At 28.5% G+C, this 21,923-nt stretch overlaps 1 protein-coding gene and 1 pseudogene across 2 annotated transcripts; both read right to left on the bottom strand.

The window, feature by feature from the left end:
- Positions 1–240: 240 nt before the first annotated feature.
- On the bottom strand, positions 241–4,255 carry LOC149889589 (uncharacterized; annotated as a pseudogene). Its single transcript, XR_016452057.1, has 3 exons — positions 3,938–4,255; positions 2,156–2,324; positions 241–2,053 (listed from the first exon to the last, which is right to left on the bottom strand). The product of XR_016452057.1 is annotated as an uncharacterized LOC149889589 (transcript).
- Positions 4,041–5,180, bottom strand: LOC145180245 (uncharacterized). The gene is made up of 3 exons (XM_080055106.2): positions 4,844–5,180; positions 4,279–4,723; positions 4,041–4,178 (listed from the first exon to the last, which is right to left on the bottom strand). Exons 1-2 carry the CDS (start codon positions 5,085–5,087, stop codon positions 4,383–4,385), a joined length of 585 nt encoding a protein of 194 aa, XP_079911232.2. The 5' UTR covers positions 5,088–5,180; the 3' UTR covers positions 4,041–4,178; positions 4,279–4,382.
- Positions 5,181–21,923: the final 16,743 nt, after the last annotated feature.

The following is a 21,923-nucleotide window of genomic DNA, read 5'->3' as shown; positions in this document are numbered from 1 at the left end:
ACTTAGTTCTTATATTCATTTTTTTGTATTTTATATATATTTCATCAAGTTATGTACAAAATACATAAGGTATAAAAGTATATCAAATATATGAAAACTACTTATTTGTAGACAAATTAGTTAATAAGTCATCTTAAAGCATAATAATGTATTATGTTTTTAAATAAATTACAACAAAATCTTTATATATAAATGTTAAAAAAATCTTATATAAACTTTAAACAATGAAGAAAAGGAAAAGCTATAAAATAATTTTTTCTCTGCAGGAATAAGCATTTTTTAAAGATTGACGATAACGGAAAATATGAATATTGTTCTGACAACTGATCAACTTTGAAAACATTAAGTTTTGATGACTCACATGGATAGCTGTAAAAATTTTTCTTTATTTTAAAAATGCGACAAATGATAATTATTCCATCATGCTCTGAGTCAATAATATTGCAAATTACGATAACTTTTCCATCATTTAGTATAGCACATCTGTTTGCTTTCTCAATGGAAAAAAAACAACCAGCAAAATTAAGTTGTTTATACTGTATTCCTGTAAAGGTAAGGGTTGGACCTTGGTGGTGAGTTTTACACAATGAAGATTTTAAGGATGGCGGTTCATCTGAAAAAACAAAACTTTGCTCAGATAAACGCCAAGAACTGGCCGATTTCCACTCAGACACAATTGTCTGAGTGGAAATCGGCCAGTTCTTACCATTTTTTTCAGTGAATCAAGCATGTTTTCAAATGGGAATGCACTAAAATTATCAAGAGCACCAAAAAGCCTAACATCATCACATATATGAATAAGACTATGCATAGTGTAACTTAATGAACTATGACCATACAAACTTGAGAGTTCATTTACAAATATTTTTAACAGTTTTTCAGCATAATTACAATAATTATTAGAAGTATCTGGATTTGCTAGTATTGAAATAGCAACATTTAAAAGCATAAAATGATGGTATATATTCGATGGTAAGTGGTTTCTTAAAACAACCGGACCAACATAACATAAAAAAAGTCTAAATTCAGTGGCTTTCCATCGACTTATTTCTTTGAGAGACCTTGGTTTTCTGGAAAACTCACAAGGAATACAATTTACCAAGCTAATCATATTATTAGATATAGTATCAGCATTTCCTACGCTTATTTTAACATTTCGTGAGCCACGAAGCCAATACAATAATAATTTTTGAGTCGCACCAAGGCATACAAGATGCATATATTCCAAAGGAAATTGAGAAACATGTCCAATATTATTACACCTTTCGCATCCATAATAGCCATTGTGGCTTGTTATACCTTTAACAAATGCCCGAGCAGGTGCATCACATATAAAAGCATTCACAGCTATGGTAAAAAAGGAACCTGCTGCTACAAATCCATGATCCTTAAGTTTTTTAACCTCCGCAACGAAATCAGATAAAAAAACTTCCGCTGTTATTGGTTTACTATTTCCACAAAACAAACTAACTACAAAAGGTTTATAGAGTTCCATCATAATTTACTAAACAAAGTATTGGCCAAAATTGCTTTGCGGAACTTTTAAATAGTGGCAATCCATCAATGCTAAACTGAAGTTTCAAACAACAGTCTCCACAAGTTGTTACTTTATTTGTACTTTCCAATAATTTTATTAATTGTTTTTCAAGTCCTAAATAAACATATTCACCGCAATTGTTGTGGATATCATACATTGGGATTATATCAGCAAGCTTCTTAGTTTTTAAAACAGTTCTTGCATCTTTTGGTAAGGAATGATATCAACCTAATATTACTAATAAATCAGATAAAGCAGTATGTCTTATGTTATGTTTTACAGACCAAGTTGCAAGCAAATCCTGTAAACTTTTATTATGCTCGTTTGCATCACCTTCACTCGAACAAGATGGGTAATAGTCATTGCCATCATTCTCATCAGATGAACTCAATTGAGAGAAAGAACCATTAGTAAATTTAACATTATTTGTATCTCCCTCAAAACCAATCGCTTCGTTTTTACATCGATCATCTACAATTTCAAAATCTGTAACTTCGCTCTCGTCTACCAAATATTCTAAATAATTTGATATATAAAATATAAAAATCGTTATATATTATACTAAAATAACTTTTCACTGTTAATGTGAGAATTAGCAAATATACTATGTATGCTTACTCTCAATGCTGCTAGTGCAAGATAAACTTTCATTTTGTTGTAAGTCTTGCAATTTTATTTGCAAGCTACTATTTGGAGTTTCTAATTCTTCTAAATGCTTCTTAAAATTTCTTCTGATAAAGTTTGATCGAGCTGCATATCGATTGGTTTTTTTTTGTTTAAACATTATCTAAACATTAAAAAAATAGAAAAATTTCATAATGTAACTTAGATTAGGGGCCATCCATATAATACATACACAGTAAAACCACTTATTTAGGACACCCCCTTTGCACGCTCTTGAATGCTTTTAACTACCCCCTCTGCGTACATACACAGTATTTATTACAAAATTAAGACCCCCTCCCCTCCTTCACCAATGCATGAATATTGCAAAACATTAACAATAACAACAAAACTTTTTCTCTCTTAATTATTTATAAAGAAATATAAAAAAATTAAACTTTTATTAAAAACTGTTTTAGCTGATCTGACACCAACCTAAAACAGGCAAATTATGAACTTCAAATTAGAAAAAGCAAGAATCAGCAGTTATTGCCAACCTTAGTTTTTCTAATTTGAAGGGTTGTATGTATATGTGTATATTGTATATACATATATACATATATATATATATATATATATATATATATATATATATATATATATATATATATATATATATATATATATATATATATATACACACATATATATATATATATATAAAATTATTATTAAAAAACTTGTAAAAGTTTTTTAATAATAAAAGTAACTTTTTTATTTTTAGTTAAAAAAGCATAGAAATTATGCAATAAAATTTTAATAATAATTTTTATATGACGCAATTATTATATTAAAAATTTTGATACTGTTTCTAAAATAGCTTGTAAGAGGAAGAAAAAATCTGAAAGACAAATAAACAGTAAACAAATAATTTTGTATCATTTCTTAAATTTCATTAGGCTGTTGAGTATCCAACACATTGCGTTTTTTTCTGCCTCCATCTCGATCTACAGCTTGCACTAGAAAACTGCTAATTTTCATTTTGATTTTGGCTTCCATCGAATCAGGAAACTGTTTCATAACAGCAACTACAAACAAGCATAAAGTTTTTTATTGCATTATCAAAGCCAAAAACATGTCAACATAAAATTTCTTTTAAAGTTTAATTTTAAGTACATTCTAATACAAAATAGAGATTAACATCATTTAGAATCAAGATTTTACATTATTTAGAATCAAGCTAATTATAATACACTCCACAACCAAGATATAATAGATAATATATAAATAAAAAAAGAAAAACTTCAATAACCTATTACAGCTCCATAACATTTCAGTTTTACAAAAGATTTCTTTCCTTTTCGACCTTGTCCTGAATATAATAAACTGAGAGACTTTGAAAATAAACAACTCATAACATCTTTTGTCATTTGATTGCAACTAATGCCACCAACAGAAGCCAAACGATTTGTCTATTATATTCATTAAGAAAAATTTATAATTAGATCGAAAAAACCTGTTAAACCTTTTACTGTTATAATATATATATATATATATATATATATATATATATATATATATATATATATATATATATATATATATATATATATATATATATATATATTTATATATATATATAGCAGTGATAAGTTAGATTTATTTATTTTTCTACTTTTTTTAAAAATAAACCGTATTTAAAATCTAAATATGCTATATCAGATGTTTTACTATTATTACTTCAAACTTTATGTTATTTAAATTCAAGACTTGATGAAAAAAATGCAATAATTTTACCAGTGACTCCAACATGCCTTTGTTGCAGAGAGTTTCCTCCAGCAAAACAAGGTCATCATCTGTTAGTAGTGGTAACTGATTGCACCGATTTATATCAGGCTTAACTGTCACTCCAATTGAAGAATTGTTACTAATTGACGCAACTTGTGTTTCAAAACTTGTGTTACTAATTGACGCAACTTGTGTTTAGATTCGTCATATTGGATAGAAACAAACATATCCAAACACTTTTTTTCAAATGCTTTAAATAAATAATAATTGTTAAGAACTTTACCAAAAATTACTCTCATAACACTAAAAGAAAAATACATAAGTTTAAACAATTTTTTAAATACAATTACTTAAAAATCTTCTGTCTTCCAATAAATAGGATTGATTTTCGCTTTCTCCATATTCTAAATTTGACACCTTTGATTGATTTGAGCTTGTTTGTGGATGTCTAATATTAGGCAATAAAGTTGTTGCACTTAAGGATGACTTGTGAAAATAAATTTGAGCTGATAGGATAACTATTGTGGACATTATCAACTAAAACAGGTTTTTTGATTAATTTTAGTTTTGATTTAGCTTGTAAATTTATTTTATTTATTGTAACAGGTTGTTTTGGTGACAATGAAGCTAAAGAACTTCCTTCATCACTGTCATCATCACATACCCCAGCACCACAAACAACTGATTTATCAATTTTAATTTTTTTTCGTGCTGAATTTGCCTCAATATCACTGATATCTACACTTGAGGTATACAATAGTTTATCCATCATTGATGAGGCAACATTAAAATCATCTAGAATAATTTAAAGAAATATAAACAACATAAAAAAATATTATAAAATGTACATACATAATTTATTCGTATTTAAAAAAAGCAATAACAAAATTATGAAAATAATCTGCTTAAATATACTTGATCCTCCAAGTATACGAACTGCATATTTCCCCCAATTGCTACTTGGTACAACAAAGTTAATAACAGCATTTGTGCATTTTGCCACAGACTTTAAATGATGTGGATAAAATGCTTCTGTGTTGCTTAATAGCCAACTAGAACATATAACATCCATAGAGCAGCCTTTAGATTTACTCCCTTCTGTTTCATATGCAACTACCACAAACTTCTTATTAATAAGTTCTTGCTTTGATTGTGACATAATAAAGATATTGATCTATATTATTAAAAGTTACATATAACAGCTACAACATTAAAAGTTAAAATTCAAATATATGTATAGGCGCTACTCGACTTTCTCCCCCCCCCCCCCCTAAGAAAGTCGAGTAGCGCCTATATATATATATATATATATATATATATATAACGTGACAAATTGTATAACTGAATCATAAGCACTTCTCTTTCTTTGCTTAATATATCTTAAATTTCCATTTAAAATCGGGGTTTTTATTAAAATTAAAAAACTCATAATGATGTCTGCAAACGTAATAGGATGTTGCTACTAGGGTTAGGACTATTGTAATTGTAATTGTAAAAATTAAATACAATTACACATTACAATACAATAATATTGTATTGTAATATTACAGAAACAATAAAAAATTTTATTTTGGTATTGTATTGCTGTGATGAAAAACAATTACAATAAGTATTGTATTGTTTTTTTTCTAACAATACAATAAAATTCGAGAACTATTGTATTGTATTGTTTTAATGAAATAAAATTACAATAACTATTGTATTGTTTTGATGAAAACAATTACAATAACTATTGTAGTGTATTACTTTACATTAAAGTAGAAAAGCTAACGTATTTTAACGTTTTAAATATTCATCTCTGACGAACTTGCTATTATTTTTGCTATTTTTTATTTACGGATTTGAAATATATTGCAAATTTTATTTTTTACATATTTTGTTTAGAAGAAATTTAAGTTAAAATTATTTTTGTAACTTAGACATGCCGATCCTATAATTATGCGTGGTTGTGGTGACAAATTACCATGAGTGTGCCATATATAGCACATTTATGATGATCATTAAAAAATCAAGTTCTCTCTTTTTAACCGATTAAAATTGTATAAATAGGGTAAAAACATTATTTTACATATGTTGATTAAAAAGTAGCAAATGCGGTGTTGATCTTCAAAATGTAATATAATACGCAATCGGTATTAATCTTGATCACCTTCGGATCATATTTAGATTTCGCATCACCTATCTTGTTATGTATTTCTAAGTTCTAAATGGCCGCCAAATATTGCCTGTCTGATGATAGCCTTACTATTTAGAGTTGCCCAATTTACCATTCTGACACCCCTTCCCCCTCCCATTATGTTTCAGTAAAATAGAATCAATCATTAAATATTAGTTGTACCCTATTTCAAGGGTACAAGGGTATATAGTCGGCAACTGGACTATTAAAACATTTATTAAATTTTGATAATAAAATAAATTTTTTTTATTACAATAACAATATATTGTTATAGTATTACAAAGACGATTTACAATACAATATTTATTGTTATTGTAGTGGGTCATTACAATACACTTTTTTTTTCAAGTATTGTTATTGTTTTATAAAGATTAATTGCAATACAACATTTATTGCTATTGTATTACAGAATTACAATAGTTGTAAATCACAAGTATTGTTATTGTTTTTTAAATTAAGTTAATACAATAACAATAATTATTGTTACTGTTATTGTTTTCATTACAATTACAATAATCCTAACCCTAGTTGCTACATATTATACTCTGGCGTTTGTATAAAGCATTAAAATAAAATTGCTTTGTTAACATGGCCGTTGTATTTTAACGCTTTCCGTTAAAGGTTAATGATTTTTCTTTTATATGCGTTTATATAAGTTTAAAATAAATTAAAAATTATAGCCATTTAATAAAGTCTAAAGATTACTAAATAAACTACTACATCATATGCTAATCATATGTAAAACTTGCCCTTTTAATCATTATGTATTTGACAAACTTGTTGACTTTAAAATGCCATTATTGAAATTCGATAAAGATACGCATGGGTAAAAATATGTCAGTCAATATTAGCCAGTATTGGCTAAATAATAACTTTCCAATATTTTTTCGCCTTTATCGGCCAAATATATATTACAACAATATTAACACAAAAATATTGGCGCATTATTGGCTAACAATATTGTATGTCAATATTTGCGCAATGTGGTTTAAAAATATTGGCGATATATCGGATATCTTGGCCAATATTGGCCAACATACCCAATATTCCGCCAATATCGCGCCAATATTGTTTGCTACTTGGGTAGTAGCGTGCAAAAGTTTATAAACAGCTAAATTTTTCAAGTTTTTTCGCTATAACTTTTTGACTTTAGACTAAAAAGGAAATTTTTAATAATTATTCCTTTAATGTGATTACATAGTATGATTTGTTAAAAAAAAAAAAAGATAACTTGTAATGGAAGGAAAAAATTCAAATTTTATTTAAAACATAATCGTGCAAAAGTTTATAAACAATTCCATACCCCATTAAGAAAATTAAAATTTCATTAAGAAAAATGTATTTAAGTTAAAATTAATTTATTGGATATAATATTTAACTTAACTTGAATTTAAAAAATAATGGGAAAATCAAAGTAATCGTCGAGAGAAAAGAAAAATAATACGTGCTGTAGAGAAGAATGTTCTTTATAAGAAAAATATCTGAGCGGCAAGTTAAGAGATATAGAAACCAAAAGTTAACTACTGAACATCAAGACAGATTTTTGGTAAGAAAATAAAGACAATATCCCCACAAAAAAAGTGCTGTCGAACTAAATAACATTTTGAGCAATAAATATATTGTTAATACAGAGTAGATATTACAAAATGTTGCCTGCGTCAGCATAATTTGTTTGGTCATCGTCCTGCCAAGAAACCATTAATATTATTAAATAATCGCTCAACCCAAATGAAATTTGAAAAAGATCATATGAATTGAACTTCAAAAGAATGGTCAAAAGTCTTATTCAGTGACGAATCAAATTTTTGTATGTTTGATAGCAATGGTATAAAGTACATGAGACGTCTGGAAGATGAAAGACTTGTTCTTAAGTATCAAATGCCAACAGTTAAACCTGGTGGGGTAAATAATGGTTTGGGATCTTTCAGTCGTGATTCTTATGGTCCACCTCATCACATCGATTATATTTAGATATAATTGATGCGATGAAGTGGATCAATAGAATCAAGACTGAAAGTAAATCGATGCATCGATTATATCTAAGTATATGCAAATCGATGCATCAATTATATTTAGATATAATCAAGAACGTTATACTGCCACATGGAAAAGACAAAATGCCTCAGCAGGTTGGATTTCCAGCAAGACAACGATCTAAAGCACCGTGTAAGTTCTATCAAAACTTTTTCAACTTGAAAGAAATTCTTATTTCAGACTGACCTTGTAAAAACCCAACAGATTTAAATCCAATAGAACATCTTTAGGAATATTTCAATCGTCAATTGAAAGGTGAAAAACCGACCAATAAAAATGATTTATTCCAGGTGCTTTGGGATTGTTTGGCAAATATCCCCATAGATGTTCTGATCAACTTTGTACTTTGTTGTTGTTAAGCAATGTTAAAGTCTAGAGGCCATCCAACAAAACAATGTGCTGTGATATTGTGGAGGAATTAGAAATAGTACCTCTTTTATGAATTTTTTTTTCATTTGTTTATAAACTTTTGCACGATTATGTTTTCAATAAAGTTTGAATTTCTCCTTTCCGTTACAAGCTATCATTTTATTTGAGTAATTTATAGTATACAATCACATTATATGAACAAATGTTGAAAATTTCATTTATTTTCATTGAAAAGTCAAAAAATTATGATAAATTCTCTGGTCGTTATCTTTAACTTTTCTTCTTTTCGTTTTATCATTTATTTAAATGGCAGGTTGAATAAGTCTCCGTGTGTACGTCTTTTTTTAGTCGTTGTTTTTAACTTAATTCTATTCGCTCTATTGTTTATCGACATGAAGGGTTGACGAGTCACCTTGAGTACGTCTTTTCTGATCGTTACTTTTTTCTTAATTCTCCCATCTCACAATAGATAGATTGTTTGTTGTACTGGTGGTGAACCATCATGAGCAGCCACTGCCCTGACCCGATTCAGAAAGAGCTTGTTGGCGACAAAACACCAACAAACCTAGTATTCACCAAAAGTCAATGGTCTAGGAATGACGATAAACAGAGTAAAGTTATCGCTGCAATGATACTTCGGGTAGCAAGTGCCATGTTGCCTTTTTGATGTAGATGATAAAGATAACTTTAAACACTATGTGAAAGTTTGTTCTAAAAGACAGTATAAGCCAATTTCTTCAAGGACAATTTCTCGTACTAAAGTTCCAGATTTATAGAATGCAATGAAGGCATTTAGCAGTTGATAAAACATTTAATGAACTGTGGACCAACAAATCCACCAACGCAGTGTAATTTGCTGTGACTGCGCACTACATTGACGACAATGATTGAACTATTGAGAAAATTTGAAGAACTCTCCAACCTTGCATGTGGATGCAACGAAGTATCAATAATCCATGTCATTCCAAAACTCTTTGATCTGGAAGACGAACTGCAGTCAATATCCACCCAATCCCATGATGAAAGAGGTCAGAGCTAAGGTTTTAGAATACGCATATGCAAACATTTTGGATCCTCGTTACAGAGGATTAATATTACATGACATTTGGCAAAGGTATAATATGAGCAAGATATCCCCGAGGAAACTGTGTTCAAAATATGCAAGGCTGAACTTAAGAACATCCCCTCACCCGATACATCAAAATCCCTCAATGATGTAACATAACAAGACACAATGACACAAACACAGATACAAACAAAGCCACATGAAAAACACAAAAACTGGATACGTAAGAAGGTCTTCCAAAAGTTTGAAGGTCCAAACTTTTAGAAAAGTGGTAGATAGCATGAAAGAAAGAACCTCCTTTATGACCGAGATCAAGGCAGAATTAGAAAATTATTTAATAACAACACCGATTGCCGATAATGGGGATGTACTTCGTTACTGGAAGAAGCTATCAGTTAAGTATCCCAAACTTACCCGCTTCGTCTGGAGAACATTAGCAATTCCAGCAGCTTTCTGCAGCTCTAAACATGTCTTTTCCACAGCTGGAAATATTTTTGGTGATAAGAGAGCAAATTTGTCAGTATCGAAAGTTTAAAAACTTGTTTATATAAAAGAAAACTTAAAACAGTTGAATAAAATGAATGATGTTCATTTTATAGTTTGATTCAATTTTCCAAAAAAAGGTTTGAAATTTTCCTGGTTTTTTTTTTGTAAATTTTATGTGTCATTATTGTGAGGGCGGTAGATTTTATTTATTTATTTTCTTATCTATTTGATTTAATATTTGGTGGAAAGGGTAAGGGTAAGGGAAAAGGGTTTGGTGTGTGTTGATTAGGTATATGGAGGTTGGGAACAAGGTTGATGGTCTAGGGAGTATTTGGTTAGGAAAGGGCTAGGTTTGGGTTGTAGAAAGGTATATGGAGGTTAGGAACAATATTGGGGGGTATGGGGGTTTTATTAAATGCTTTCTACGTTCAGTCCCTCAGGTGATATATTACCGCGCGGCTATGGTAAGGTGCGCGGTTAAAGCATCAAACTTTTCAATAACAATATTTAACGCATATAGTAATAACAACAATAATATTAATAATAGAAATGCAAACAAAAATACTTACTACTGGTTCTTCTTCTCTTACTTATTTTTCTTAATAAATATTCTCAAATATTGTCATCGATATATATTCTTTTATCATTAACTCCTGCAAATATCAATAAATCAATAACGCTTATTTAGAGTTACTCAAATATCTTTTCTTATCAATTTTTCTATAAGTTTCTCTTTAAAATCTTCATAAATACTTCTCATAAAATTCTCTTTAAATCTCTTTAAATCTCTTTTCTCTTAAAATTCTCTATAAGTCTCTTTAAATCTTTTTTCTCTTCTTCCTCTAAGCTCTGCCTTACCCCCTCACCAATTCTCTATTCTTTTTTTGAGCTTATTAAAGTTTTCGGTTGTTTACGGTTTTGCTACTTATTCATCATTTATTTATATGACAGGCTGATTAAGTTTCCGTGTGTACATCTTTTCTTGGTTGTTATTTTTTTTTTTTACTTTTCTTTTCGCTATATCGTTTACTCATATGACAAATTCAATAATTCTCTGTGTGTAGGTCTTTTCTTGGTTGATTCACTCTTTTCTTCGTTCGAATGTTATAAGCTTGAGTCGGGTAAAACTTAAAGATAATGTTTACAATTTTATCATTTTCCCTCCTCACATTATTTTATAGTACAATAGCAAATAACAATGATCATATAAAGTTTTAGATTCAAAATATAAAACACCTTCATAGAGTTTTTTATATTTTATTTTTATTCTTTCAATGAATTGTTTAGTGATGAAGGTTTTTCGATGCATTGTTTTAGAAAGCGTGTTTCGATGTATCTTTAACGACGCATTGACCATATTTAACGATGCACGATACGAAGCGTCACTCCCAACTTACTTTTACATAAGATGCTATTTTTGATCTCATTTTTTTTGCGCACGTGAGCGAATTTTGAGTTCGTTTTTAAGATGGTTTAGCTGGTTGGTTAAATTGTTGAAAGTTGTGAGTATGTATTTAATGCACGCATGTGTGTCTTTGTTTGATAATAAATACAAACTCGTGTGCTTTTTTTCTTTTTGGGGCTTTTATGATTAAGTATATCGATGGCTCCGCGCAAAATCGGACTATCTGCAATCTCCGCCAAAAACAAAATTGGCATATCTGCAATCTCCGCGTAAAACAAAATTGGACTATCTGCATTTTCCGCCAGCTTTATTTTTGAACTATCTGCATTCTCCGGGCGTTCAAAGTTTTTATTGCATGAAATTATGCGCCTTGTCAAAATGTGATTTCACTACAAATGGCAGATCTCATGAAATAAGTTGTTAATAAGAAGACAGTAATTGCATTATTTTCCATCTATTCCTGAGATATAAATCTGTTTAAGTTTTAACACAAAGTTTCACTTGCCACATTTGATTTTGTTTAGAAGTAATTATTTTAAATAGTTATATGACATATGGTATGTTAATGCAAATGAAAAATTTACAATATTTTTAGAACATCATTTTAGCGGCTAAAATAAGAACAGTCTGCATCTACTTTAATCTCAAGTCTGAACTTAGTAAGCGTATACACATCATGAATTGATCAAAGTGTAGCTGATCGCAAAACCAATTTTATGTATTCAAATTTAATTTGAAATTAAAATGCTGCTGGATTAAGAAAACGTTTTACAGTTTTACGAGGCTTATTCGAAACATTGTTTGGTGTTTTTCAAGTTTGTCTATTTTCAACAGAAAAAAAAAAAGTAGTGTTACTGTGTTATCTATACTATATAGGTATACTATATAGCATATAGCAGTCAGTCATGTTTTGGTTAAATGTGAAAATAACAAGTTGGTTTGTTTAGCTTACAAAATTAATTAATTCAAGTGTATAATTGCTATCGTCAAATAAAATATGTTAGATCTTAAAAATGTGTTAGGACTACAAAATTATAGATGTTTTTAGATAAGTTGTGTTTGTATGTTAAATTATAATTTCTAAAGTTAAAAGTTACCTAAATGTGACTATAATTTAAATTCAAGTAATTAATATTGTCTATTACAAATGTGATAATTTATTATATTGGGTATACTGTAAAAGTAATAAAAGCCTGATATTCAGATCAATGTGCAAGTTAAGGATATGTTTATTTAAAACAGCAGTTTTTTGTTATTTTGTAATTATTCTTTTATAGAAAAAATACAGCTATTTTTGATTGTATCATAGTTATTACTATCATAGTAAAAAAATTACAACCCTTTTTTATATATCATTACATCCCAAAGTCTTGGATATAAAAAAATTATCAAATATAATTGGACCAAAATTGTTTGATCATCACTGCAGTTGAGGTGACATCTGATTAAACCAATGTTTAATGGTTTAGAGCTCAAATCCAACTGAACCTTAGGTTCAGTTTGATTTTGATCCTAATTATTGATAAACCAAGTTTAAGAAAAGTTGGAAACCATAATGTTTAATACTCATGCATGAGTTTTTAACTAGTTTGTGTTCAGTTAAGTGGCATCTCCAAAAAAGAATGGTTTTAAGTAGACAACAAAGAAAACTCCACATAGTTTGATTGCTTGATGAACAAAAATAGGTTAATAACAATAATTTTGTTAGTTACGATCTAGGTTACAATATATATGTGTATATATAAATATATGTATGTATATATATATATATATATATACATACATTTATATATATACATACATATATTTATATATACACGTATAGTATATATATATACATACATATATTTATATATACACAAAATTATTGTGATATGTGTGTATATATATATATATATATATATATATATATATATATATATATATATATATATATATATATAAATTAGCAAAAATACTTATCTAATTTTTTCTTTGACAGCTTGTTTTACCATCAGTAGGTTCATCAGGAAGTCTGATGAACCTAGTGATGGTGAAAGATAAGTTTATAAATATATAAGGTTAATATATAACATGTTAACTAATGATTAATTTGTTAACCTTCCTGATTACTTATTGATGGTGAAACAAGTTGTGGAAGAAAAAATTAGATAAGTGTTTTTACTAATTTATTACTGCTCTGCTCTTTAAGACCATTGAGCACTCTATTTATAGAATACACTAACATAGTTTATATATATATATATATATATATATATATATATATATATATATATATATATATATATATATATATATATATATATATATACACACACAGGGTGTCTGCCAATATTATAAGTTGGATTTCCCTAGCTTTTCCCTGATATTTACCTATTTCTCGTTTAGAAAAATGCTCTTCAACTGCAAAAATATAAACAATAATACAACCCACATTAAATATATCAAGAGAAGTTCATAAAACTATCTGCCAAATAAACTTTTAGATTACGTGAACTATATACAACTTATTTAAGTTATATAAGTTTGATAAAGACTCATCTTTCCTGATTTTTCTAAAATTTAACCTAATTTCTCTGATAATCCCCTGATTATTTTGAAGATATCCGAATTCCCTGGCATTTCCCTGATTTCGCAGACATCCTGTATATATTTATATGCAGATCTTGTGTATAAAGACCACTTAGCAACATTGCAACATAACATAACAAGAATTTAATTTGATCTAAACTTATTAGTCACAACAACAAGGCTAAATAAAATTGACAAAGTATGTATGATGAATTTAGCAATTAGTAGTGTTCGGCACAAATTCAAATAGTTTGATCAAATATGCGTCAAATGTTTGAAATGGCCAAATTCAAATCTTCCTATTTTGAATTTAGATCAAATTCAAATCTTTCCAAGATTTGATGTATATTTGAACGTTATTTAACTTATTTCATTTATTAATTTTAGTTATCTGAATCCAGTGGCGTATCTAGGGTAGGGCAGGCAGGGCACGTGCCATGGGCGCCAACCTAAAAGGGGCGCAAAAGAGGCTAAGCATAGAGCGAGAAATTACCGAAGAAATTGATTTTGACAGTGTTATTAAGAAATTTGCAGCAATTAAAGCTAGAAAAAAATTTTTTTAATATATGTTACATAAACAAATTGTTTATTTATAATGAATAATGAAGTTTTATTAAAAGTTTGTGTCATCATCTATTAAAAAGTTGTAGTTAAGCACTTTATGTGGGGGGAGGAGGGGCGCGAGATCGGTGTTTGCCCAGGGCGCTATTTACCCTAGGTACGCCACTGTCTGAATCTATAAATTTTATTCATATTGCAGCATTTGTTACTATTTCTCACACATTACAGCTTCTTTTATTCTTTTTAATCCAACCAAGACTTCAAGCACTGGCAAGCTTGAATGGTATCTGCAGAGAGAAGATTTCTTTTGTCAGTAATAAGATTTTTTCCTAATGAGAAGAGCCTTTCTGATGATACAGATGTAGCAGGAATGGCCAGGTAATCTCTGGCCATTCTGGATAGGTTTGGATATTTGTCAGATCGAGATTTCCACCAAAGTAATATGTTGCTATTATTGCCGCCATCTATCTTACTTGTATCATTACAATAGTTTTCAAACTCATTACATGGGTTTGATGAAACACGCGATTTGAACGGGGTATATTTTGAAACGTTTTGAATGCTTGTAGCAGTTGTACCATTGCTTGGGGCATAATTGATTTGATATTCACAATTGACTGTGTCCATAATCTTTGTATACGACTCGCTGTTTGCGCCCTTATCATTTTTGTAATATTCAATACCAAATCTTGGGTCCAGGACAGTGCAGATAGTAAAGCAGTCACTAGTCAAATTATAATATTTTGACATTTTTGCGAGCGCTGCAACTGTAGAGCGGTGTAGATTATCTTCAGGGTTGGTTTTTGTGGTCATCCATTCAGTAATGTGATCCAAAAGAATATTGAAGAGAGGAACCACCAAAGACAATGTGGAATATGAATCACCACTAATGAGCTGGGTAAATTCCTTGAATGGTTCAAGATACAAAACAATTGTTTCAAACCTTTTCCAAACATCTGCTGAAATTGATAGACAACAGTCTGGATTGTTTGCAGTTAAGTCAAAATCGCAAAAATACGCAATGAAACCAACTTTTAATTCCATTGCTCGTTTAAGCATATCAGCTGTTGAGTTCCATCTTGTAGGGACATCAAGTATTGGTTTTAAGGTGCAATTTGATTGCTGGAAACCTTTGAACCTAGAATATGATTGAGGACTGGATCGGATTTTTTTAATTCCTGTTCTAAGTTTTACAAGATCATCTTTCAAAACATCCAAACCTGCTTGCGCGCCCAAATTCAGCACATGAGCAAAACACCGGATATGCTCAAAGGTGGTTTTAATTTCGTACTTGGAATTTAAAATATCCATAAATGAATTATTATTGGAAGCATTATCTAAGGTAATGCCCATTCCTTTGCTTGTAAGACCGAATTCAATCAAAACTGACAAGAATGCATTAGATAAATTTGAACCTGAATGGGAATCAGGCAAGGATTTGAAATCAAGAGTTTTGGCATGTAGGTTCCAGTCTTTGTCAATGTAATGAGCCGTTATGCCCATAAAAGCAATGTTGTTGGGTGATGTCCAGCAGTCAGTGGTGAATGAAACCTTTGAGTCAAGATTCAAAAAAAGGGTCTTTAGCAATTGTTTTTTGGTGTTGTAAGTGTCCATTATCTGGCTTTTTAATTGGCGCGCACTCATGATTGACAAATTTGGTTTCAGTAGAGTGAGTAGTTTACGAAAGTGGCTGGACTCTACCTCATTAAATGATTGATCATTCTTGACAATCCAGCTAACTAAGTATTCATTGAATAGATCTGGAGAATAAACGATTGGTGTCATTATCATGTCATCTAAACGTCGTTGCTTTGGTTCTCTGTCCCCAAGTAATTTGCTTTTGTGTTGAGAATTTAAATGGTTCATTAGATTTGTTGTCCCACCTTTATTGTAAGCATACTTGTTCTTGTGCTTTGGACAATGCTGGCATATGGCCTTGGTTTTGTCATGCTCATCAACTGTGAAATGATCCCATACAATTGATTGTGAACGTTTGGTGGTTTTTGTAACAGAAAAAGATTCGGGTTCTGGATTATCCGACATAATTAGGAATGTAATATATATTTCTGAAATAGATACATTTCAAGGTTGTTTACAAATAGTAAATATACTAATATTAAGTAAACACCTAATGAAAATGATTAAAATAATAATGGTTTAAATAATAAAAATAATATTAATAATAATGATAACAATAATAATAATTATATATAAGTCACTTGTCTTTATAAATACAATAGCTACATAAACAAAGTTAGACAGTTACAAACAGTTAAAACTGATAAAACGTAAAAGTAAACAACGACATATAGCAACTATTATAATGAAAAATAATTAATGAAAATAAGAATAACGAATATTAAAATAAATTTGAATTTGAATACACGACGGAAAATACAAACAATAGACAAACATACAAGACAATATACAAAAACGCACAGAAAATTAATAAAATTAAAAAAAAAAATTCTTTGCTTTCAAGCAAGCCATTATTATATTTTTTTATTATTTTCTTTTTTCGAATGATTGTTTCTTTCAATGAATGTTTTTCGATTCGTTATTGTTTTACTTTTTCCATTTTTATTGTGGTTAAATTGTATTTGCAATTTTTTCTTTTGATTTTTACATATATTTTTTTCTACGTTTTTTCTTTTAATCTTGTACTTTGTTTACATTTCTTTTCTTTTTTTCTTTCTCTATGCTCTTTACTTTCTCTTTAATATTAACAAACTTTAATTAAAAACTCTTTTTTTTTTTTTTTTTTTTCCGTTATTGAAAGGCGACCGCCATTCCGGAAACCACTGCAAAGACCCCGGAATAAAGTGATATATATGTTTGCGGGCCTGTAAAATTTGGCGTTTTTTTTTCAAACGCAAAAATTGAGAACAAAGTGAATATTTGAAAATCAAATCCAAATCCTCCAGATATTTGTCAATTCAAATTCAAATCTATCCCCTCAAAGAACAGTTCAAATTCAAATCTTTAAAGGTTTGACGTATATTTGATTTTGCCGAACACTAGCAATTAGTATGTAACATAACAATGTTTTGTTACATATGCTATATTATTATTAACAATAACATAAGTTATTTTTAACATATTTATCTTAACTAAAACTACTTGATTACTCACAAACTTAATCAAGTTATGATCAAGGTTTTGTGTTTAAATAATCGCTATTAATAAATGTTTAAATAATCGCTATTATTTAAAAAATTGTAGAATTTTATAAAAAACTTCAAATATTTAAAGAAACACCACCAAAAATTTATGCACCCGAAAAACGCAGATAGTCCAAAAATGTATCTGGCAAAAATGCAGATAGTCCAATTTTGTTTTACGCGGAGATTGCAGATATGCCAATTTTGTTTTTGGCGGAGATTGCAGATATGCCAAATTTGTTTTCCGCGGAGATTGCAGATAGTCCGATTTTGCGCGGAGCCATCGATATGGTTAAAAATTTGTTGGTGTTTGTAAAAAACGGCGCCGGACTTCAGTAATTTCATACTAATTTAATTAGATCTGATATGCTATGAGCTAGTATAAATTATTTTTATCTTACTGAATTAAAAATATTACATTTAGATAAATCTAGAGCTAATATTTATGACCTAATACTAGCTCATACAATATGGAATTTCACATGCCTATTGTAATGAAAATCTCATTACAATAGGCATGTGAAATTCCATCTTTTGCGTTGCCGATTAAGCCGGGAAATTCTGTTTAATAATAGGGATCCGAGTTCCGAACTAGGATAGTTATTTCGGGTATTACCCGAAAAAATATATCGGCTAATTACCCGAAAGTTATAAAATATGACTCGAATGTTGACATCTTGTATAAGAGTGTATGTTATATTAATAAGAAAATACTAAATAAAACGCATCCTCTAAATACATATAATAATTTATTATGAGAAGTTTTCGCTGGATTATGGTTACAAGCATCATCAGCTATTAGAATTATTTTAAGTTTAAAAAAACAGTTTAAAATTATCTGACATTAGCAGTTGAATGACTTCTTTCAATTTTATCTTTACGCAAAAACGTGAAAAATAGTGCCCAAAATTTAGTTTTAACAAATTGCCCATTATCAAGATTAATACCGCTATTTAGAGGGGAATATTGGTGCCTCTGTATCTCAAGAGCCTCACGGACCTTCCGATCAAATTTTTTTGTTTCTGCTTTAGTTTTCTTCCAGTTAATTTTTGCCCTCAATTAAGCTTTTTTGATGTTGTTGAGTGCGAGCTCTAATTGGTAACTTAGGTTCGCTAACGTATTTTTTTAAACAGTTACATCTCATTTTGTAAATATGAATCACTGCATATAGAGTAAGCTCTGTGGACGTAACCTTTCAATATTGCACTTAAAGTTTTGGGGTCATGATTTGAGTGAGGTTAGTTTGAATATTCATAATGGCTCCTGTAAACTTTAAACTCGTAATTACCTTTGGTGTTGTTCATTATCGTTACATCGAGGAAGTTCAAAGTTTTATTTTCGCTTTCGAATTCGGTTGTGTATTGTATTGCTGGGTGTTGTTTATTCAAAATAAAATGAAATTGCTCTGCTTCCTGAATTTTTTAATATAGTAAGTAAATATAGAACAACTTATTGTAAGAATATGTTTTGTTAAATAAAAAAGTATTTATGTTTGAAACTTATGTAAATATGTAATATTCCGCTATTTTTATGAAAAAAATCTTATGTTAAACAAAAAAACTAGATTTTTATTAGAAACTTATATATTTATAAATATTTGAGCTAAAGAAATAAAACTTGATTATCATCAATTTCTTAATTTTCATATCACCACTCGTTAATTCCGCCGCCATCTTGGGAGGCCAAAACTGGCTTCAAAAAATTCACACACACACACACACATATATATATTATAATAATAGAGCAATATATATATATATATATATATATATATATATATATATATATGTTATTATTATAATATTGAGCATTCTTTTACGTACAAGAGCTATAATACATAACCAATCAACATAACCAATCAGTATATATATATATATATATATATATATATATATATATATATATATATATATATATATATATATATATATATATATATATATATATATTTATTTTATATTATTTTACGTACAAGAGCTATAATACATAACCAATCAACATAACCAATCAATATATATATATATATATATATATATATATATATATATATATATATATATATATATATATATATATATATATATATATAATATATATATATATATATAAATTAAGAAATTGATGATAATCAAGTTTTATTTCTTTAGCTCAAATACTGATAAATATATAAGTTTCTAATAAAAATCTAGTTTTTTTGTTTAACATAAGATTTTTTTCATAAAAATAGCGGAATATTACATATTTACATAAGTTTCAAACATAAGTACTTTTTTATTTAACAAAACATATTCTTACAATAAGTTGTTCTATATTAACTTTCTGTTTTTCGTTTTTTAGAATAAAAATAATAAAATAAAAATTCTCAGTAAAACTAAGTACAAGTTTTAATTTTAATTTGCTAAAATTTAGTTTGGTTAATGATAGTGAAAAAAAAGTATTTGTTTGGTTATGCAGAAATCTCAAATTTCAAATACCGTGGTGTGACCTAACAAAGTCCTATGCTTTAAGAAAGTCCTAATTTAAGAAATGACAAATTTCGTATACATAAAATAAACATTTAGAAAAAAAAATTAAGTTATTTTAACTAACTAATTATCTAATTAAAATAGCTAAGTTACTTTCCCCAAATGTTTATTTTGTATATACGAAATTTGTCATTTCTTAAATTAGAACAAAGTCCTATGCTTTCTTAAAGCATAGGACTTTGTTAGGCCACACCATGGTAGTTAGCATTTGTTATATAATTTATGTACCTTTTAGTTCTTAACTACCCAATGCTTTGTGCTAGAAGGTTAATAACAGAACAGCATGGTAGGCAGCTGATTTTTTTTTTTTAAGATAAAGTATTTTTTAGGCATTAGTTTATCAGATAGGCACTACAAAGTTATAAATGCTGCATGAACTATTAGCTGAGCGCGGTGATTACACACAACTCAGAGGTTCCTTCTAGAGTTATTATATATATATATAATTATATCATATCATATCATATCATATATTACAAAAAAATTTTTGATTGGTTTTTGAATATGATAAGTTTTGTTAATTGCTTCCTAAGCTTTTTTCCAGTTATTTTGGCAGTTTGTTCTTTACCCAGGTGATAAAAACGTATTTTGGCATAGTTTTCTGAAATAAGTTTAATCAGTGCAAATAAATGGTTATCAGTTATATTTGAGTCAAACATATGAGAAGTTTGTTCATTAAATATTTTTGAGTAATCAGCTGATCTCAAAACAGCACTAGAAATGGCATTTTGAATTCCTATTTCATTTGGAAGGTGGCCATTTATTGAGGCAAGCAACCTTTAGAAACATCTTTCAGTTTCTTTGCATATGATAACAACACTTTTGGTTGGTTTAATTAAACCTCCTCTGTCTTTGAATTTTAAAAAACTGGTTTGTTCGAAATGAAAAAAAAATACTAATGCATTCCAACATTTAATGCAGATGGTTTATTGTAAATTTAGGTATCATACATTTCTTGATAAGATACATAATGTTGATAATGTTTGATAACATACAAAATATATGTTATCAAAAAATTCCTTTGATAAATCGTTTTGAATAACAAGTCAAAAACAATCGACTCAATCATTTAGAGCTGGAATATTACAAAGAATAATATATAAGTAAAATAACATATATTAAAAAATAATATTTTGTATTTAATATTCTTATTAAATATTATATCCATTAGTTACATCTATGTATTAAATAATCCTAGAAGGAACCCCTGAGTTGTGTGTACTCACAGCACTCAGCTAATAGTTCATGCAGCATGTACATATCTGGTATCTTGCTACAAAAATTGAAAATATAAAATTTTTTAAAATTGTAAGTAGACACCATTGCCGCTTACCATACAGTTATGTTACCAACCTTCTAGCACACTGCATTGGGTAACTAAGAACTAAAAGGTACATAGATTGTGCATAAATATTATTTAATTGTAAATTTCAATTAAAAAGTATATCGAATATTTTGTACCTTAGTATCTAAATAATTACTTTAATTGTCTGATCTTTTTAGAAATCATTTTATTTCTTTAAAATTTTTAAAACTTTATTTCATAGTCTAGTTTTTCTTTCAAGACTCTATTTATTTTCTTTCATATTTCTGTAAAAAGCCTTATAAAATGTACATCGATCACCGCTAAGAGCTCCGATC

This window comes from Hydra viridissima, unplaced genomic scaffold (genome assembly GCF_058129835.1).
Source record: "Hydra viridissima isolate aposymbiotic clone 2 unplaced genomic scaffold, HvirCarnegie_v1 scaffold_4, whole genome shotgun sequence".
NCBI lineage: Eukaryota > Metazoa > Cnidaria > Hydrozoa > Anthoathecata > Hydridae > Hydra > Hydra viridissima.
Note: the sequence above shows the minus strand (reverse complement) of the source record. Positions and strands in the feature narration are given on the sequence as shown.

Bases quoted from the DNA above. Each gene is read 5' to 3' on its own strand.
- LOC145180245 (XM_080055106.2), bottom strand. From the start codon at position 5,087: ATGTCACAATCAAAGCAAGAACTTATTAATAAGAAGTTTGTGGTAGTT. The intron at 4,724-4,843 runs GTATATTTAAGC...AAATTATTCTAG, and splicing joins TCGTATACTTGGAGGATCAA to ATGATTTTAATGTTGCCTCA.